The sequence below is a fragment of the Channa argus genome, chromosome 15 (genome assembly GCF_033026475.1).
Source record: "Channa argus isolate prfri chromosome 15, Channa argus male v1.0, whole genome shotgun sequence".
NCBI classification, from domain to species: Eukaryota; Metazoa; Chordata; class Actinopteri; order Anabantiformes; family Channidae; genus Channa; species Channa argus.
In genome coordinates this window covers 11,425,226-11,445,278 of record NC_090211.1, presented here as the reverse complement: position 1 = coordinate 11,445,278, position 20,053 = coordinate 11,425,226, and the positions used below count along the sequence as shown (strand labels likewise).

Here is a 20,053-nt window from a genome sequence, read left to right as displayed (position 1 = left end):
TGGTTTAGAGAGGCTAAAAGCCCGAAAACTTTTTTGTTCTTGTGACATACTTATAATCCTAACTGTACATTTCATCCACTCTTTCAAATGGAAAATTCATTAACATCTGTCTTGGGGTACTTGTTTTAGTTTGTTATAATACTTTTTCAGAACATTCTGATCAATCTCCTGGCATGCAGGATCAACAATGTTTTTTTTTTTGTTTTGTTTCCTATTATCCCCCGTTGAAATGAACCGATTGTTAACTAAAAACTATATTATGATTCTACACACTGACCTATTAAAACAGTGAGTTTGTTTATTTCAGTACTATCTGAGGGCTTAAAAATGCAAACATGAACTTTAAGTAAATAAGGGTGAACACCTAACAAAAAGATCATCCCTCTTCATGCTGAGGATTATGTTTTCATCTGGGATTAAAGATGGTAATATTAAGAACGGAGCATTCACTGGGGTCTTAATGGCAATGGGTTAATACTCAGGACTTAACTCAATTTAAAAGCTTTCTACCAAACCATATCTAGTACACATTGGACTAACATCCATCAGGATCATCATATCCATTGCACATACAATTGTTCTAATCAAGAATTTTTGAAAATATCGAATGGATTCTTTCAGTCACAGGAAGTACTTTTTTGTAACAGTTTTAACCCATTTTTCAGTTTGGGACCTTTTCACTGTTTGGAGTTATTTTTTAATAATGGCAGCTGCTTGAAGTGGATTCAAATTCATAATTGACCAACACTTTTGGTACAGTAGGATCTTTGTAGTATAATATTTCTTTTTACCTTTTAGATTTACTTATTGTATTTAAAAAAAAAAACGCCATGTTTTATGTTCTTAATAATAGAATAATGTTTATTTTATAAAATGTGTATTTTTCTGTAGAATGTCTTTTATCACATTTTGTTGACAATCTAACACAGGAATCTTCAGAACAGGAGCAGATCTTCTGTAAAATCAGTTATCACATGGACAAATGGATGAGCAGCATGGCACCTTAAGTCCTATTAAAACTGGTCAAATGAAATCTACATCTGCAGGTTGGGACAGTAGACACAAAAACTACACTTGAGTGTCAGTTTTTAAAATAATTGTTGATTGTTTCTTCTCTGAACCCCTGTAGGTTTAAACTATGAGGAAGTCTCAGATGCCTTGGACAACACACAGGGACAATGTCTTTATGACCAACAAGTGTCATTGCCGGTGTTTAACTACCAGGTATTATACTACAAGTTGTAACGAGACCTGGGAATTAACAGCTTGTGTTATGACCTAATGACTGAAGTCTAATCCAAAATGTGATTCTTTTATCAGAACCCTAGAAGTAACATCCTTGATGGCTCTGTACCACAGCTCTCTGAGGCTGTTAGTTCCAGAAACAGAAACATGAAGGTTACGGTGGTACCAGCCAACAAATTACAGATTCTCTCTCAGCAAAACCACTCTAATTCCACATTGGTCTGTTTTTTTTTTTTTATGATTGCTTTAATCATTATCGATCTTTTTATATAGACCTGAGTATCATATGATCAAATCTTTACCACACTGTTTCATCCAATAGGCAAAATCACCTGAGGAACAACAAAAGTTAATGAATGTAATTATCCAAGGCCAGCGTGGACGCCTTGATGACCAGCGCTGTTCTCTGGATCCCAGCAAGAGTGCTCCATGCACACCTAAACACACGGACAAAAAGCTTGTTGAAAACACATTAAACACAGGTGAATTATAAAACTCAATGTGTTTGTAAATTTTCGTTTCTGTCAGCATTGCTAGATGTTTGTTTTTTGCAATCGTGATTTCTTCCCAACAGGCTCAGGTTCAGAAAAATTGTATTTTCTCTTTTGATATTCATTTTCTATTAGTACCTTAACTGTTTCACATTTCATCTCCTCAGGTCCTGATTTTGACATGTTCTTAGGCCTCCTAGCCTACTCTCAGGACCAACGGCTCAATGACCAGCGACTGTTTCTTCCATCATTACCAGGACTACATAATTCTGATACATCTACAGCAGGAGGAGATTCAAGCTACCTCTGTTACATGGTCTCAAAAGTCCAGGTTAGAACATTTAGTAAACAAAATAGTTAACACTTTTAGCAACATTAATAATGTCTCCAAAATTCTGGCCTAATGTAGTGATGTCAGGTCTGTCACACAAATCTGAAACTAGCATGTGAACAAAATATTTAATGTCTTTGGTGCTACAAAAAATGAACATCCATAACGCTAAAGAAAGCAGTTTTGAGTCTTCAGTTTTCAGTGAAATTGCAAAGGATTATATAATTTTCACATGTGATATTTGAAAGCTGCAATGTAATTTGTGTAGTTTTCTAGGATAAGAGTTTTATAATCATATTCCCACAAGTAGAAATTCTTTATCCAGTGGTCTATGAAAAGTTATATGTTTTAAAAAGTGTAGCCTTAATGTATTTCCAGGATTCCAGAATTGAGGACCAAAGGTGCCTTCTACCTCAGGTCCTAAACATGAAGGCCCAGTGTTCAGCAAAAAAGGTAAATCAGCATCTGTATTACGACCTCCACATTCAGCCACCTTTAGAACCAGCTCAGACATAGAATGACCAAACATACAGGATTTCAAAAATGGATTTTTGCTCATATCACAGTTTCATCACTCATTTTTAAACCAAGAAAATACATGAAATTACATCATACATCACACAATGAAGTCTTACATTTGCAGTCTGAATGCCTGTTTGAGCTTGCATGCATCGTTTGGATGTAAATTCTATTTTATTATAATTTATTTTCTGACCTAAATGCTGTTTGTACTCTACACCTTTCTAGGACTTGACTGCAGCTGAACAAGAAGAGTTTTCTATGAGCCAATCCCAACATCAAATAGATCAAGGACAATTTGCCATAAACGTTAATCCCCAGTCCACATGTGAACAAAGTCCTAGTCCGAGCACCATGCCCAAAGGTTAAAATAAAAACATGTTTCATCTACTGTTATTTTGATCATATTTATACATTGATAATTTCATGCCCTTTCATTTAATAATGTATTAACATAGTTGTTGTTTTTTTTTTTTGACGTTTCCATGTCTAGATTCTGAGTTCCTCAATCTGCTGGCTAACTCTCAGGGGCGACGGCTTAATGACCAGCGAGCATTTCTTCCTTCATTGCCAGGCATACAGAATGGAGCCACCACATCAGCATCTACTGCAGAGATAGATGCAAGCTACTTGTGTTACATGGTCTCCAAAGTCCAGGTTGGCCGTTACATTGCATGGTGTAAGAACATGCATGGGGAAAAAGGTTTTATTTTGGTGCAAAGTGTCTCTATCTACATTTTTGTTAATTTACAGAAATAAATGTGTTACCCCCAGGGTTCAAGGATGGATGAACAGAGATGTTCTGCACCCAACATTTTCCAGAATTTGAATAGCCCGTCTTATAAGTGCAAAGGGCAACAAATTTCAGATGCATCTGATAAATGTCTCCAGAAATCAGCGTCCTTAAACTGTATCAAAACTGACCAACATCAGCAGGTGAGATTTTATGTTGCACAATGTACAGCTCATGGTTGTTCCCCGTACTTCTTTTCACAATCCTGTAATTTTTTTGAAAAAGGACTTGACATGGGTGATTGTTTAAGAGGATTCATTTGGGAGCACAGTGGTAGCCCTCTGTTGGCTAAGTCGTTTTTGAGTTGTCTGACTTCTCATTGCTATACTTTCTTTAAATGTTTTTAGGTGATATCTCCAGCAGATGAGGAGCAGTTCCTAAAAATGATAAGTCATGCACAAAGCGGACGTATGGAAGAGCAACGTTGCCCTTTGCAATTAAGCAGAAGTACACCTGTCACTCCTACTCACAATGGAAGTGCTCTAAATAATCTATTCTCTGGTTAGAAAAACACAAGGGCATAAAGTATGTTTTTTTATCATCTGTAATGTCACAGAATAATCCTTGACTTCCCATAACAGGTGCAGAAGCTGAAGCATTCTTTGCAATTATTGCCTCCAGTCAGGCACAACGGTTAGATGATCAGCGTGTTACACTTCCTACACTGCCAGGGATAGGTGGTGATTTTGAAGAAAAGGAAAATGGTTGTGATACAAAGGTAGGAATCTCAGGACATTACACAACATTTAACTTACAATGGTGCAGCAGATCAAACAGTATTAACAATTGTTTGCTAAATGTTCTGTAGTTCCTTGTTAATTTAACTCCAACACTCCCAGAAAATGAATTATAGACCACTGTGCTTATGAGTTACTGTGCAGCCACATACTAGCAACAACAGTGCAAATAATCACGCCCCTTGTTCACCTTTTATTTACTGTGTTACATTGATGCAGGCTTTATTAGGATTTTATGACCAAAAAATTATTTTTATTAATTATTAAAGAGAAAATAATTGTTTGCATAAGTGTTCACCGTCTTTAAATAACTCACCCAAGTCATCACTGGTGCAGGTATTTGGCTTTAAACGTGACACAGTTGGTTAAATACAAATCACCTGTGTGCAGTTAATGGGATTGTATGGATTGCAGTATACAATAAGTACACCTTTGTCTCAAAGGTCAAGTTACTGATGAATCAGAATCTTGGCCAAAACTTCACCATGTTGGCAAAAAACACTCCATGAGCTGAAAAAACACAAAAATCTGCCAAGAGTATTGAAAAGCAGATGTCAGGAGATTGATGCAAGAAAATTTCCCAACTACTAGATACAGTACCTCTCGGAGTATAGATAATTGGCTATAGTTACAAGGAATTCAGCACGGGTAAAAAAAGACTTATGACTCCTCTAAATGAGGTACAAACTTCAGCTTCTGAGATAGAACATGTGCAAACAACAACTGTTGCCCATTTTTTTCATTAGTAAATTTTATAGCAGAGTGGCAGTGATAAAAGGTGAAATTAAATCTCAACTGGAGTTTTATTCCAGTAGGAATAATTGACTGCCTTTTCATTTATCTTCTGTAAGGCTTCTTACAGAAGATAAATGTTACAATTGTAAAGTTACAGATAACTGTGGTTGAAAGTACACAAACAACATCCAGTATGGACTCTTTTAAACCTGCCTCTCAATCCCAAATGGATTATACAGAATCTGACACCCACAGAGGTGTACCCACATCTGCCTCATTCAGATGCATTTTAATGGTCCAGTTTATATATTTTCATTTGCAATGAATAACACCAAATAATTTACTGTAGAGAGTTTTACTTCTGTTTGTCCATCCCTTGATTATTTGAATCAAAGTAACCATGCACTAACCCACCTAAGGGTTTCAGTCATGATTCCACTGACTGAAGCCTTTAGGGGGCTTAGGGTTTAGTGATGATCCTTTCTTGAAGCCCCAGATGTGAGTTTCACCTATAAGATGAATCAATAACTCACCAGCTGTGATTAAACAAATCACATCAATTAGGAATATCTCACAGTTCAGCTGCCTTCGCTGTTCATTTTATTTATTTAAGGTTTCTCCAAAACACATAACAGTATCTCAAAGTACACTCACAACATCTGTAAAGGACTGTTTCTAACCTAGTCCTCAATCCCAAATTTTCTTTGGTAACCTGGGTTCCTTAGAACCCTGCTCAAATATGCTTAATTTACCTCTGAGACAGAATATCAAAATAATTCAGATTGCCAAGCATAGGTTATAAAATTGTAGTATAAGATACGTAGCTTTTACTAGTCCAGACCATGGTGGAGTATTCAACAGCTCATCTGTCTTGCCTTTTTGTTGTTCTTCTGCAAGGCTTCACCTTCTCAGACAACTATGGCTGAAAGTACAGCACCAACATTGAGGAAAGACTGTTCAAAAAATGCCACTCAGTATCAAATGGAGGACATAGAACCAGGCTTCCCCAGAACCTTGCCCAAATCTGCTACATTTACCCCTGACACAGAATATCAAAAGAAGCAAAATTGCCCAGCACAGGTACCTTGTTCACCACAAAATAATTTTGAGTTTTGAATTAATTAGAGGTGTGACTGCTAGGGAATGGTTTAATAGATTTAATGTTGTAGTATAACGGGGTTGTTTACTAGTCCTTTTGTGTGGAGTTTACATGTTCTCCCTGCACTTGTGTGTGTTAATTTGCACTAATGGATGCCAAATCTGTGACAGTTGTGAGTTTTAATTTGTGTTTGTCACTCACAGTGATCATACCTTAACCCAACTAAAGGTTTAAGTTAAGGGGGAACTTATTCTGTTTTCTTGGAGCATGTGTGAGTTTCATTCTTAATGTGGTGGTCTTGCCATTTGTTTCTTTGTGATTTTAAGCATTATTTCTAAACACACTCCTCACAGGTGACAGTGAGGGTATCTATGAATTTAACACCACTGCAGGTAAGATGTACTACTACTTGGATGTAATTGCTAAGGGTATTGCTGTGTGTTATTAAAATTGTGTGGTTTCATCAATGCTCATTTGACTTTTTTATATGTCAAAGGGACAAAAGGATGTTGATCAACCATGTACATTCCCAGAAGTCTTCATTACTCTAGGTGCCCCTGGAGATAACCTTGTAATTCCTCTGAGCCCAGTACCTGGCAGATCCCTTTCCTTAATATTAAACCTTGTCCCAAAAGAAGATCCTAAGTCCAGACACAGCTCTCCAAGATTCGCAAGCCCCATGAAAACCCTCTCAAGGCCTTTATCTCCCAACCCAGTTGTAACCAATACAGCAAATCCTGTAATCTCATGCTCATCTAAACAGGGTAAGGCTGTGACCAGACCAATCAGTCCAGATGAAGACTGTTCCTCTCTGATTGAAAAGGTTCATACAGCCCAGCTACAGAAATGGGTGGCTCAAGGGGGACAAAAGTGGAAAGGTGATCGTGGAAAGGGATTGTGGAGGGAAAAGGCAAAACAAGGAAAGGTAAAGGGGGCTGGAAAGAAAGATGGTAAAGATGGTGGTAATAAATAGTAATTAAGTATACCACATTGTAAATTATGTTCTGGAAAAAAAAATAGTGTTCTAGGGTCGTTTTACCAATTTTCAGCGTGCATCCTATTGTTCTAGTTAGTGGGGTACATTTAAACTTCCCTCTGCCTTCTATATGTTAAATATGCCTCTCTCTTGGTGATGATGTCATATCGTTGATCATATTACAAATGTTGTACCCTTGGTTAACCTGCACCTCCAGAGCTACTCCAGATGACATCATCTAAACTGAAAAAAATTAAAAAGATAATGTCAGCTAGAGGAGCTAGATGTAGAGATATATTTTAATATAGAGAAGGCAGAAGGGAAGTTTAACATCATTCATATACATATGCTTCTCAAAAACTATGGGAAGTAAGTGGAAAATCTGTAAAATTTCTCTTTAAAATATAATGTCAGTAATGGATTAATAGTTGATTGAAGAATGTTTATAAAGTATACGAATATATATGAATTTCCTTTTTCTTTTTTGTTGTATACAATATGTAAGTGGTGTAGGTGAGAACCCTTGATTTGCTTCTTTAAATTGTCAATGTAATGTATGTACTTAATGTTAATTACTGTATAATGAAGGGAAAATATAGGTTGGTTGTAATTAATTTCATAACTCTGCCAAAATGTGAATAAGAGAATAAAAACTAAAACTGGTCATCAGTGTACATTTGGTCTTCATTAGAATCACATATTTGATAAATGGGACTAAAGCCTGGTTTCACAAAATTATAGTCATTTATCACATTTGGGCAAACCTGCTTTCAGAAAAATAATTGGTGCATCAACAGCTGTAGTTCAATTGGTAACTGGTAATTGGTCATCCACGCATCACAGGATTAGTGATTGAACTCCAAGACCCTCCTGGCCATGTATCGAAGTGTCCTTGGGCAACACACTGATTTTGACATATTACAAGGCTACCAAGATTAATGGATGAATATGACAATTGAAAGAGGACACGAGAATTTTTTTTAACATTTATTCAAATTCTTACAGATAGTACACACCACAGCAGTATGAAATCCAGTTGCTTCAGCTGGACATTGCATCTCATTCAGCAGAGTCACTTCCCTGAAAAAACGAGGGATTAATCATACTTGAAAACAGTATTTTAAATTAACTTTTGCTGTTTAAGAAATTCCTGAATTACAAAATAATATTTAATAATACATTGTTTATCAGAAGTGTAGCTTCTGACGGGCACACATGAATTAACTCATCAATTTCAGTTATTAATATGTTTGTATCTAAACATCAGTATTTCACAATAGAATGCAAAAATGTCAATATGGTCAGTACATAATAATGTAAGGGAGAATGGAAGTTACCTTTCCAGCATCACGGCTTTTGGCTCTCAGCTTGTTGACCTGGGACTCTGCGATATCAGCACGCTCCTGAGCTTCTTCCAGCTCATGCTGAACCTTCCTTAGCCTGGACATGTGGGTGTTGGCCTGCTCCTCCTGTCAAAAGTTTGGAGTTATATTAATTTAAGTGCTAATGATGTTATTATTATTTCACATGTAAATGAGCAGTGAAAACAACTGTAGCTGACTTACAGCCTCCTCAGACTGTCTTTTGTAAGCCTTGACTTTGAGCTGCAACTTATCCACCAGGTCCTGAAGTCTGGTTACATTCTTCTTGTCCTCCTCAGTCTGCACACATGGAAGGATTGTCAGTCATTTAGTGTTGAAAAACAATTAGTGAGTTTTGTATTCAAACTAGGTTTACCTGGTACGTCAACTCCTTCACTCTCCTCTCATATTTCCGGACACCTTTAACAGCATCAGCTCCACGTCTCTGTTCAGCTTCTACCTCAGCCTCCAGCTCACGTACCTGTGGAAGTAAGTTTTGTACACGTATTTAAGTCAAAAAACAAAGAGCATGAACAAAAATATGATTTAATTAAATTTAAAGTGTAAATTTTATTATCAAACAGATCGGTGAGCAATTATATGCAGTTCATACCCTGGACTCCAGTTTCTGGAGTTGCTTCTTGCCACCCTTCATGGCGAGGTTCTCAGCCTCATCCAGACGGTGCTGCAGGTCCTTGACGGTGACTTCCAGGTTCTTCTTCATCCTCTCCAGATGAGCACTGGTGTCCTGCTCCTTTTTCAGCTCTTCTGCCATCATAGCAGCCTAAAATGTTAAATGGTTTGTAATTCACATGGATCTAAAAAAATTAACCAACGCATACAACAAGATCACATCAAACAGTTCTCACATCAGTGATGGCCTTTTTGGCTTTCTCCTCAGCATTTCTTGCTTCCTGAACAGCATCATCCACTTCACTCTGAATCTGAACAAGGTCAGCCTCCAGCTTCTTCTTGGTGTTCAGAAGACTGGTGTTCTGAATGATTAAGAGTGATTTTTAATCTAAAGTTTGTAATATATTCAAAATATATATTTTTTGTGAATTTTAAAAATGAACCTGGGAGTGAAGGAGACCAACACGCTCGCTAGCATCAATCAACTCCTGCTCAGCCACTTTGCGTCCTCTCTCTGTTTGCTCCAAAGCAGCTCTCAGCTCCTCAATCTCAGCCAGCATCAGAACATTTCTGCGCTCCACCATGGCAACCTGCTCCTTCATGTCTTCCTGTCCTCTGACAGCATCATCAAGGTGCAGTTGGGCATCCTGGCAAAAAAACAAAAATCAGTAATGAAACTTCTGTATAAAACTCTTTGCACTTGTTTTTTAAACTTAATGCTCATACAGTCCTCACCTTGAGCTGTCCCTGGACGTTCCTCAATTGTTTCTGGGCCTCAGCAGCCTGCCTGTTAGCATGGCTCAGCTGAATCTCCATCTCATTCAGGTCTCCCTCCATCTTCTTCTTGACCCTCAGAGCATCATTCCTGCTCCTGACCTCAGCGTCAAGAGTGGTCTGCATGGATTCAATCACTCTCTGGCTGTTCCTCTTGATCTGCTCCATCTCCTCATCTTTTTCTGCCAGCTTCCTGTCAACTTCACTCTTAACCTGATTGAGCTCAAGCTGAATACGAAGAATCTTGGACTCCTCATGTTCCAGTGTGCCCTGTCCAAAAAGTTTGTATAGTTAAGTACCATAAGGACTGTTAAAGATCCACTGGAGCAGAGCACTTCACAGCAACACTAAAATTGATTGCAACAAATCAATAACAACAAATCAATAAAATATAAAAGAGAGAACCTCAGCTTCCTCCAGAGCAGTCTGAATTTCAGCCTTCTCACTTTCTACAGTCTTCTTGGCTTTTTCCAGCTCATGTATATTTTTTCCAGTTTCACCAAGCTGTTCAGTAAGATCTGAGATCTCCTCTAGAGAACAGGAACAAAAGACAAACATTGTTAAACTTTTCACAACTAGTAATAAAGATATTTGCCTAATGAAGATAGCTGTTGACGCACGCTGCAGATTCTTGTTTTCTCTCTTCATGGTCTCCAGCTGATCCAGAGCCTCCTCATAAGAGTTTTTCATCTTGAACAGCTCAGTGCTAAGAGAGCGAGCCTCCTTCAGAGCTCCTTCCAGCTCTGCCTGGCTCTCCTCATACTTTTGTTTCCATTCTGCCAGGACCTAGATTTGTACAGGTTAATTAAATGTGAAAATTTGTTGCAATTACACAGTTTCTTCACTATAAATTAAGTTGATTTTTAATTATTTTATCAATAGGATGCCCTTTTTTATTTTTCATTATTTAACTTTTTTATACACTTCTGATCCTTTTTGTTACTTCTGATGATTAGCTATCTGGGCATGCAGTTTCAGTGAAAAGGTATGCAAACTTAACCCTAACCCTAACACAATAACATTGTACATTCACCTAGAACAAAGTTTTTTTATCATCAGAAATAAAAAAAAATATTCAAAGAGTGCTTATAAAAATATCCTATGGTCAAATAAGTAGGTTAACTTCAATGTCTGATAAAGAGACATTTGTAATAGCTAACTGAGCATTAAATATTATGATAATGTTTTATTCTATTTGCAATGAATTACTAACTTGCGCATGATTGTATGCGATTATTCTTACAAATCTGGTTTTAATTTCCAGCTCAACAATGTACCTTATCAAAGTTCCTCTGCTTCTTGTCAAGGTTGGCAGCCAGAGCATTTGCTCTCTCCACATCAATCATGAGGTCCTCCACCTCACCCTGCAGCCTCTGCTTGGTCTTCTCCAAAGAGGCACACTTGGAGTTCACAGCCTCTATGGATTCTTCAGCCTCCTGCAGACGCTGGGCCAACTTTTTCCTGTTGCAGAAGAAAATGTGCTTGTATTTAAATAAACAAAATGCTATTAAAAATTAATCTATCTATGAAAGAGTAGAAAGCAATATTGTACTTGGCCTCCTCCAGCTCCTCAGTGCGCTGGATAGCATCAGTCTCATATTTGGTCCTCCACTGAGCCACCTCGCTGTTGGCCTTGGACATTGCTCGCTGTAGCTCTGCCTTGGCCTCCTGCTCCTCCTCAAACTGTTCTCTGAGCAGGTCACAGTCATGGCGAGATGACTGAACAGCATGTGCCAGGGCATTCTTGGCCTACAAATTAGAGGCCTGAAAGTGTTAACTCATTTCGTTAACATACTGTGGTAGATACTCAAACACAAAACATCTAAAATCAAGGCCATTGTACCTCAGATATCAGACCTAATAAACAGACAGTTTACCTAAAAAGGCATTACATTAAAAAGTGGCCTACCTTCACTTCCTCTTCAATGTGTCTCTTAAGCTCTTCAATCTGCTGAGTGTAGGCCTGTTTGCCTCTGGTGAGCTGGGAAACAAGAGCTTCTTTTTCCTCAAGCTGGCGTGTAAACTCACCTGAATAACAATAATTAGAGTAAGATGTGGTTGGCTACCCTTAAACAAGAAAAATAGCTAAAAGAATTATACTTTCCATTAAAAAGTATAGAATTTCACATGATAGTAAAACAGAGATAAATCATATAAACATGGATTTAATTTTTCTTTCGGCATGATTGTTTTGTCCAACACAAAACATTACAATCTGTGACATAAAATCCCAATAACAAAAGCATTTTATTATTACAAACTACATTCACATCAGAACCTGTTTTTTACTTTGCGACAATTCAAATAATTTTGATCTGATCCTTAAAAAGCCACTAATTATTGCACATCTAACATTTTTCGATACACACCGTTTTCTGTTTGCAGTCTTGCTCTCTGTGCACTCAGGTCATTGAGCTGGCGAATGTTCTCATCATTTTTACATTTGAGCTCACTCAATTGGTCTTCAATAGTTCGGCAAATTTTTTCCAGATTGGCCTGCAATTAAAGTTAAGTTAACATAGAAGTTACTTATCAGGTATTCTTCATTTATTTTCCATGTTTATTGTTCTGTTACAGTTTTTGTTGAAATATTCACACTCTGGTTGTGTCTATATTTGTATTTATGGCTTGAAAATAGTGCTTACCTTTGCTTTGGCAAAAGTCTCCATGTTGCTGCTGAGGTCATCTATCTCCATCTTGTACTCGCTCTTCTCCTTCTCCAGCTTCTGCTTCACACGCTGGAGGTTGTCGATCTGCTCTCCCAGCTCAGCAACACTGTCAGCCTGCTTCTTGCGAAGAGCTGCTGCAGTAGCTTCATGCTGCAGGGTGGCCTCTTCAAGGTCACGACGCAGCTTCTGGAACTCAGACTCACGCTTCTTGTTCATCTCAATCTGAGCAGCTGTTGCTCCACCAGCTTCCTCGAGCCTCTCACTGATCTCCTCAAGCTCCCTGGAAAGGTCAGCTCTCTGCTTCTCTACCTTAGCCCGAGCAGCTCTCTCAGCCTCAATCTCTTCTTCCAGCTCCTCAATACGAGCCTAGATTTGATGAGAGTTGGATCAAGAAGGCTTATTGACGTAAATGTGTTGTTTTAGATTTACTGATTCTAATATTTGTCTAAAAAAATGTTACCTGGAGTTCCTTGATCTTCTTCTGAAGTTGAGCACCAAGAGACTGTTCATCCTCAATCTTGCTGAGAAGCTGGCTGATTTCAAAGTCCTTCCTTGATGAGAAGACAGAAAAAGTGTTCACTATTTCAGTCTGTAATGTTGTTGGAGCGTCATGTTGGAGATACTGAAAGTACATTAAAATAAACAAACCAAAACAAACCAAAACCTACTTCTTGATCTTCTCCTCAGATTGCTGCTTGTCATTCTCTAGATCCATTATGGATTCCTGGGCCAGTTTCAGATCTCCTTCAAGCTTCCTCTTGGCTCTCTCGAGGTCCATGCGGAGCTTCTTCTCTTGCTCCAGTGAACCCTCAAGCTTTACAATTAGTTTTTATTGATACATAATTAGGGGGCTTTTAAGGATTGATCGTCTATTGTAACAATCCAAGAATTTAGTTACGGAGCAAAATCACATAGTAAAATTATTGACTTACATCGTCCACTTGCTGTTCCAGCTTTGTCTTGGCCTTGGTCAGAGTGTTGACTTTGTCTTCCTCTGCCTGTAGATCATCGAGTGTTTGCTGATGGGCCTCTTGGAGGGCTTTCTTCTCCTTAGTTAACTTGGCAATGCTCTCATCTTGAGAAGCCATCTCCTCTGTCAAGTTTTTCACCTGAAATAGTGTAAAAGTGTAATATTTCTCCCAACATCTATGTTCAATTTACAACACAACATAACATCTTTTCTGTCTTTTCTTTTGTTCTGCAAAGCTTATTCAGCTACAGGTATGAATAAAGAAACCTGACCTGAACATAACGATATTTTATATGAAACAGTCTAAATTAATGGCACCTTGTTTTCTGTGGCATGTTTCTCTTTCTCCACTTTAGCCAAGGTGAGCTCCAAGTCATCAATGTCTTTCTTTAGCTCTGAGCATTCATCCTCCAGCTTCCTCTTCTTGGCAGTGAGCTCCGCATTGATTTCCTCTTCATCCTCCAGTCTCTCACTGGTCTCTTTGAGTTTGGCCTCGAGCTGGATCTTGCTCTTAATCAAACCTTCACATCTTTCCTCTGCATCAGAGAGATTCTCACTTTCCTATAGTTTGAGCATAAATATGTTAATATTTTGACTGAAATACAGTTGAAAGTTATAGTTTGTGATATAAATCTGGCCTTTTTCAGGTTTGGGATTAAATATGTCTGCAGCTGCTCCCAATTAAAAATTAAACCAACTTAAAAAAATAACAAAATTCTAAATTAATGCGAAATCATAAACATTCTAATCTCGATAACCAACATCTAAGTCTAAAGAATATCCCTTTTGAATGTCCCTGAGATATAAACCTATCTAAACAATCTCATCTTTGTGTGTAGTTTCAATACACAAAATTACAATTTACTTGAATTACTATGAAAATTTGAATGTGGCAATGTGGTATAATTTCAATTAAATTAACCAGTAAGCTAAACATATTTAAGCTATAGTCTTTAATTACCTGCACTTCACCACTCTGTGGATTTTTAGTAAGACATTTATATAGCATTTTTCTTTTTTTATGTGTGAAAAATAATCTGTTTCTGTATTTTACATACAGCAGCCACTTGCAGTTGCAGGTCATTCTTTTCCTGCAGCAGGGTAACCATTTTCTCCTCCAGTTCCTTCTTCTTGGCCAGGGCAGTAGTAAGGTCTGATTGCATCTTCTCATAGTTCTCTTTCATTTGTTGCAGTTCCTTTTCAGTTTCAGCGCTCTTCAGAAGAGGCTTAATCTTGAAGTACAGATGCATCCAAGGCCAGTTTTTCACATTCATAAAGGATCGAATGTTGTACTGGATGGTGTAGATTGCATCTCTGCAAAAATAACATTAAACATTTTTTTTTCTTTTACCATATAACTGGAATATATTAGGCAGTTCAATATACTGTATGATAATCCTACCTTCTCTCCATCATCTTAACAAACTCTTTCCTCATGAGGTATCCTCTGCAGAGAGCCTGAGTCATGGTTACCAGCTCAGCCAGTTTCTCATCTCTCATCTCCTCCAGGGTCCCCAGCAGACCAGCTTTGAAGAACACCTAAGAAAAAAAAAATTAGTAAACACAAAAGTGTGACAGCATGTAAAAGTAATATTTTAATTTTGTGCATATAAATTAACCTTTGTGTGGCCAAATTTGTACTGAGTGTGGTCCACATCAATGGAGCCCAGCAGTTTCTCTGAAGCTTTCTTGTTGTCAATAAACTGTCCCTCAGGGATGACACTGGCATTCAGTACTTTGTATCTGAATTAAAATATATGGCAATTATTTACCACCAATTTAGCATTTTTACACTCAATTAACTAATTTCAAATCAGCTTGCATTCCCTATACTAAATGTTACCTCTGCTTGAAGTCACCATAAAGGATTCTGCTGGGGAAACCCTTCCTGCAGATTCTGATGCCTTCCAGTACACCATTACATCTCAGCTGGTGGATTACCAAATGGTTTTCCATAAGACCTGCACATTATGCAAACAAGGCTAGTTAATAAACATTTGCAAGACTCATCTTAAATAGTTATTTCTAAGAGGTAAAGGTAAAAAAAACAAAAAAACAAAAACAAACCTGGGGTCTTAGTTTCATTGGGAATCAAGCAGCGCACAAAATGAGGATGAGTGCTCCTCAAGTTGGTCATTAGCTTGCCCAAGTTTTCCTGTTGATGTGAAATATTATCTTTAAAGGCAAAGTTGTACTCTAAAAAGTAACCAAATCAAATCTTAATATTATGTAGACATTTAACACACCCTAAAAAGAGCAGACACAGTCTGGAAGGAACCACCCTTCTTCTTACCACCACCCTTCTTGCCACCACCACTCGACGAGTCTGTTAAGAATCATAGTACCGTCAAACCATTAACTTTTATTCAGTGTTTGGGGTTGTTTCTAAAGAAAACCACATAGTAAAATAAATTAGGTGTGTAACTAATTAGGCATTTTGTGAAAGTCTTCTTACCTTCAGATGATGCATGAGATGCATACAGGAAGGCCAGCAGTTTGTTTGAACTCTTCTGGTAGAGCTGAACAACTGAGTCATTCAGGGGGTCCTTGTTCTTGTCCAGCCAGCCAGTAATATTGTAGTCTACTGTACCAGCATAGTGAACCAGGGAGAAGTGAGCCTCAGCCTTGCCTTTTGCAGGCTTTGGCTTTTCAAATGCCTTGCTCTTGCCAAGATGCTGATCATACAGTTTATTCTTAAAAGAAGTATCTGTGGCTTTGGGGAACATGCACTCCTCTTCAAGAATGGAGAAAATTCCCATTGGCTAAAAGAACATTGTATCATACATCATATTCAAATCAATCGAACTTAGCATGCACCCAGTGTATAATGTTTAAGATATATCTGGCAGATTTATCTTACCTTCTCAATGAGCTCAATGCAGGCAGCCAAGTCCATACCAAAGTCAATGAACTCCCAGACAATGCCTTCTTTCTTGTACTCCTCTTGCTCCAGGACAAACATGTGGTGGTTGAAAAACTGTTGCAGTTTCTCATTGGTGAAGTTAATGCAGAGTTGCTCCAAGCTGTTGTACTACAGGATACAGGTAAGATATAATTTTTTTGGGCACAAGATTTTCAAATATAATCACTACTGATGTGTTTAACTTACATCAAAAATCTCAAATCCAGCAATATCTAACACTCCAATAAAGAACTGTCTTGGCTGCTTTGTGTCCAGCATCTCATTGATGCGGATGACCATCCATAAGAACATCTTCTCATAGACAGACTTGCACAGAGCCATGACAGCATTGTTGACCTAGAAATAAGGAAATAAGTATGATAATTTGACCATAAGAACATCTTCTCATAGACAGACTTGCACAGAGCCATGGCAGCATTGTTGACCTAGAAATGAGGATATAAGTATTATAATTTCTCAGAGATTTCTCAAAATCTTTATATTTCTCTTTTTAAACTTAACAAATGTATGTTTTATTACCTGTGGAACGGTCTGACCTTTGGTCACCATCTCATTTCCAACCTTGACTCTTGGGTAGCACAGAGCTTTCAGCATATCGGCTGAGTTAAGACCCATGAGGTAGGCTATTTTATCAGCCTCTGATTGAAAGAAACAATGTACCAAGATCATTTTCATTAATGCAAGGAAATGGACAAGAACTACCAAATCAACACAAACACTATATTTTCCATTATTGAAGACAACCAGTGAAAGCACAGGTAAATGTTTAGGCCATCGCATTAAGACTGCATGTTGGTAGTTACTGGCAGTTCAGTTATCAGTTCCTCTGTACTTTTATCTTATTACCTCTCTGGTTTCATGCAGCTATCCAGATTAATGTAACACCCTGTTGCACTGAAGCTGTCTGATTATGTTAATGCACAAAACATTTTGTTAGGAGTTTTTATTTAAAATGTTGTGCTTTGATGTAATATGATATGACTTAACATCCAATACAATTACCCTCAGTGCCATCAGGTTCACCCTGCTCCTCACGCTGCTTCTGCTTGAATTTCATGTTCCCGTGATGCATCACAGCACCAGTCAGCTTGTAGATGCCTGCTTTCTCCTCAGCAGTGAAGCCCAAGATGTCAATTGCAGTCTAAAGGTCATAAATAGCATAAGTAAATATTTGTTTTAAAGAATGTGTTATTTTGGCATGCATCCTCTGTTATTCTACAAATTAGTATTACATTTAACTTACATCTGTTGCAATGAACTCCTCCACATCATTGATGCTTTTGACTGTGATTTCACCTTGACTGATCATTGGGTAGTCATAGGGATTGGTGGTGATCAATAGAGCCTCTGGAAAAAAGTCAAAGGAAATAAGTGGACACATTTATTGCTTTGTTAAATTTTTGTCTTGTGTGCTTGTTGTTTTATAACATACCCAGAAGCTCAGGCTTGTGGCCAGTCATCAGCTGATAGAAGATATGGTAGCTCCTCTCAGCAGACAACTGGAAGGTGACCCGGGACTTCTCCAGCAGATCTGTGAGTAGTTTTTAGATACGATTTGATGATGAATATGCATCAGAAAATACAATACTCTACATGTTGCCACTCGAAATGAAAATAAATAAATAAAAATAATAGAACTTACATGTTTCAATATCAGCTGAGGCCAGCTTGCCCGTAGAGCCAAAGTGAATTCTAATGAATTTACCCTAGGCATTTACCAGATAATGTTAGTTTGACTATAACAAAATAACAATAGATATATGAAAGTTATGTGAAGAATAATAAAACCTGCACTCACAAAACGAGAGGAATTGTCATTTCGCACAGTCTTTGCATTACCATAGGCCTCCAGCAGGGGGTTGGCTGCAATGATTTGATCTTCTAGCGAACCCTATATAGAGTAGTTATGCAGCTGTATGAAATAATTTAATCAACCTGATTTTTAGCAAACAACCAATTTTACCTGCATTTTGCCTCCAGAACCTGAATCTGATTTCTTAGCACCAGCCACTGCAATTGTTGCAAAGTACTGGATGACACGTTTGGTGTTGACAGTCTTTCCTGCACCAGATTCTCCACTGGAGAAACAGAGGGTAGTTTTTGCTTACTTACCAAAATGCACATGAAGTTGCTTAAAAGTTGTATTGACATGTAAGCGTTATACTCACGTGATAAGAATAGACTGGTTCTCACGATCTAAAATACAAGCAAACACTCAGATAACCTTTAATGGATAACTCTTCTTGTCTTATCATATTAAATTTTCATCATCTTACCAGTGAGCATGAACTGATAGGCATTGTCAGAGATGGAGAAGATGTGGGGTGGAGACTCAATTCTCTTCTTGCCTCGGTATGCCCCAACAACCTGAGCATCGTACACAGGAAGCCACTTGTAGGGATTCACAACTACGCAGAACAGGCCAGAGTATGTCTACAGAGCAAAAGAGAGAAAAATTTTTATAGCTGATGCACAGAATTCATAGATACAACAACACCATATTATAAGATTTAACTTACGTAGATCATCCATGATGCAAAACGCTCTTTGAGGTTATACAGCACAGCAGGCTCATTGAGATGGGTCATCATGGCCATGTCCTCAATTTTATCAAACTTAGGAGGGTTCATCGGATGGATATCATCTTCTTTTACAGTGTATGTCTAAAGAAGAAATACAATTTAAGACAGAAAATATCCATTAAACATATACTAATGTAGTGCATCATGTTTTGAGGAACTGTTATGGGTTTGTCTTAGCTGCCAATGGGACAATTTGTTCTTGCTACATTTGTAGAATTTCATTTTAAGCTTTATTACCTTTCCTGTAATTGTCTCGACTGTGGCTTTTCCACCTTCTCTTTTGATGACTTTACCCTTGACATACATCTCATCAGGATCAATCACAAAGTAGGCTGTTTTTGCATCAAATGGAGTGTTCTGAGCCTCAAGCCTCTCTTTCTCAGGCTTTCGAAGGTAAAGGGCCGCAGGGCCATACTGCTCCATTTCCGCATCTGTGCTCATGATGGCACTTCAAGTGATTGAAAATAAGAAGACGGCACACACACTGTGTTACTGTTGTATTTGTTTAAGAAAGTAATTTATTAGGTTAATAAATAAATTAACCAGCATAAACATGCTCCCAGTTGAAATTAGTTGTAATGTGATGTGAATATGTGGATATTCCCAAAGATAAGGATGATTTACTGTACCTCCTTGGTCACAACAAAAGACGAAATACAGTCACGTCAGTTCTTCTGATCCTGTTGATTAATTTACAAGTCAGTAAAAAAAGCTATCAATTAATAAAAAAAATGGCTTTTACAAAACAAATAAATAATTAAAAATACCATGAAGAAATGATGTACATAATCATTATCAATGGTTTATTTATATATTTATTAATTTTTATACAAAACTAATAGGCTGAAGCTCATGAACTCACCTGAGTTGGAGGCCTACCAGTTATCAACAACAGCCCTAAGGAGTCTCTTTTATAGAGACAGGACTGTCTCCACAGTAGGTGGGCCTTTCTCAGTTTGGTCATGTATTCTAGTCATCTTGCCACTAATCCCGTGACATTGACATTTACTGTGGTTATATTGCTTTGTAAGCACATTTGTAACATTGGTTATTTTACACCTGAGTCAGAATGGTTAAAATACAGAATATTAATCATAATTTAAATCTATAAATTGATGCATATTAGATTAGATTTGATTATAATTTATGGCTGGCAAGCTATTAAATTTAAGACAAGACAATTAGGTTTATGCATTAAGTTACAAAAGAGCAGGA

At 37.7% G+C, this 20,053-nt stretch overlaps 2 protein-coding genes across 2 annotated transcripts; one reads left to right on the top strand and one right to left on the bottom strand.

The window, feature by feature from the left end:
* The first annotated feature begins 918 nt into the window (after positions 1-918).
* LOC137100607 (uncharacterized) lies at positions 919-7,590 on the top strand. Its single transcript, XM_067478478.1, has 14 exons — positions 919-1,046; positions 1,130-1,224; positions 1,321-1,464; positions 1,568-1,727; positions 1,904-2,067; positions 2,446-2,520; positions 2,815-2,950; positions 3,080-3,243; positions 3,361-3,522; positions 3,727-3,880; positions 3,961-4,097; positions 5,749-5,931; positions 6,304-6,342; positions 6,447-7,590. Exons 1-14 carry the CDS (start codon positions 983-985, stop codon positions 6,921-6,923), a joined length of 2,154 nt encoding a protein of 717 aa, XP_067334579.1. The 5' UTR covers positions 919-982; the 3' UTR covers positions 6,924-7,590.
* A 310-nt stretch (positions 7,591-7,900) lies between these two features.
* On the bottom strand, positions 7,901-19,755 carry LOC137099992 (myosin heavy chain, fast skeletal muscle-like). Its single transcript, XM_067477526.1, has 41 exons — positions 19,701-19,755; positions 19,468-19,518; positions 19,076-19,286; positions 18,776-18,919; positions 18,533-18,689; positions 18,425-18,452; positions 18,220-18,334; positions 18,055-18,147; positions 17,899-17,962; positions 17,689-17,787; positions 17,500-17,603; positions 17,259-17,397; positions 16,776-16,894; positions 16,443-16,592; positions 16,194-16,364; positions 15,789-16,095; positions 15,580-15,659; positions 15,401-15,488; positions 15,177-15,294; positions 14,953-15,076; positions 14,736-14,872; positions 14,392-14,647; positions 13,652-13,894; positions 13,296-13,472; positions 13,032-13,177; positions 12,824-12,914; positions 12,340-12,729; positions 12,064-12,190; positions 11,604-11,722; positions 11,247-11,443; positions 10,972-11,155; positions 10,315-10,480; positions 10,100-10,224; positions 9,656-9,964; positions 9,364-9,567; positions 9,157-9,282; positions 8,901-9,071; positions 8,664-8,768; positions 8,492-8,587; positions 8,264-8,395; positions 7,901-8,006 (listed from the first exon to the last, which is right to left on the bottom strand). Exons 3-41 carry the CDS (start codon positions 19,277-19,279, stop codon positions 7,986-7,988), a joined length of 5,826 nt encoding a protein of 1,941 aa, XP_067333627.1. The 5' UTR covers positions 19,280-19,286; positions 19,468-19,518; positions 19,701-19,755; the 3' UTR covers positions 7,901-7,985.
* Positions 19,756-20,053: the final 298 nt, after the last annotated feature.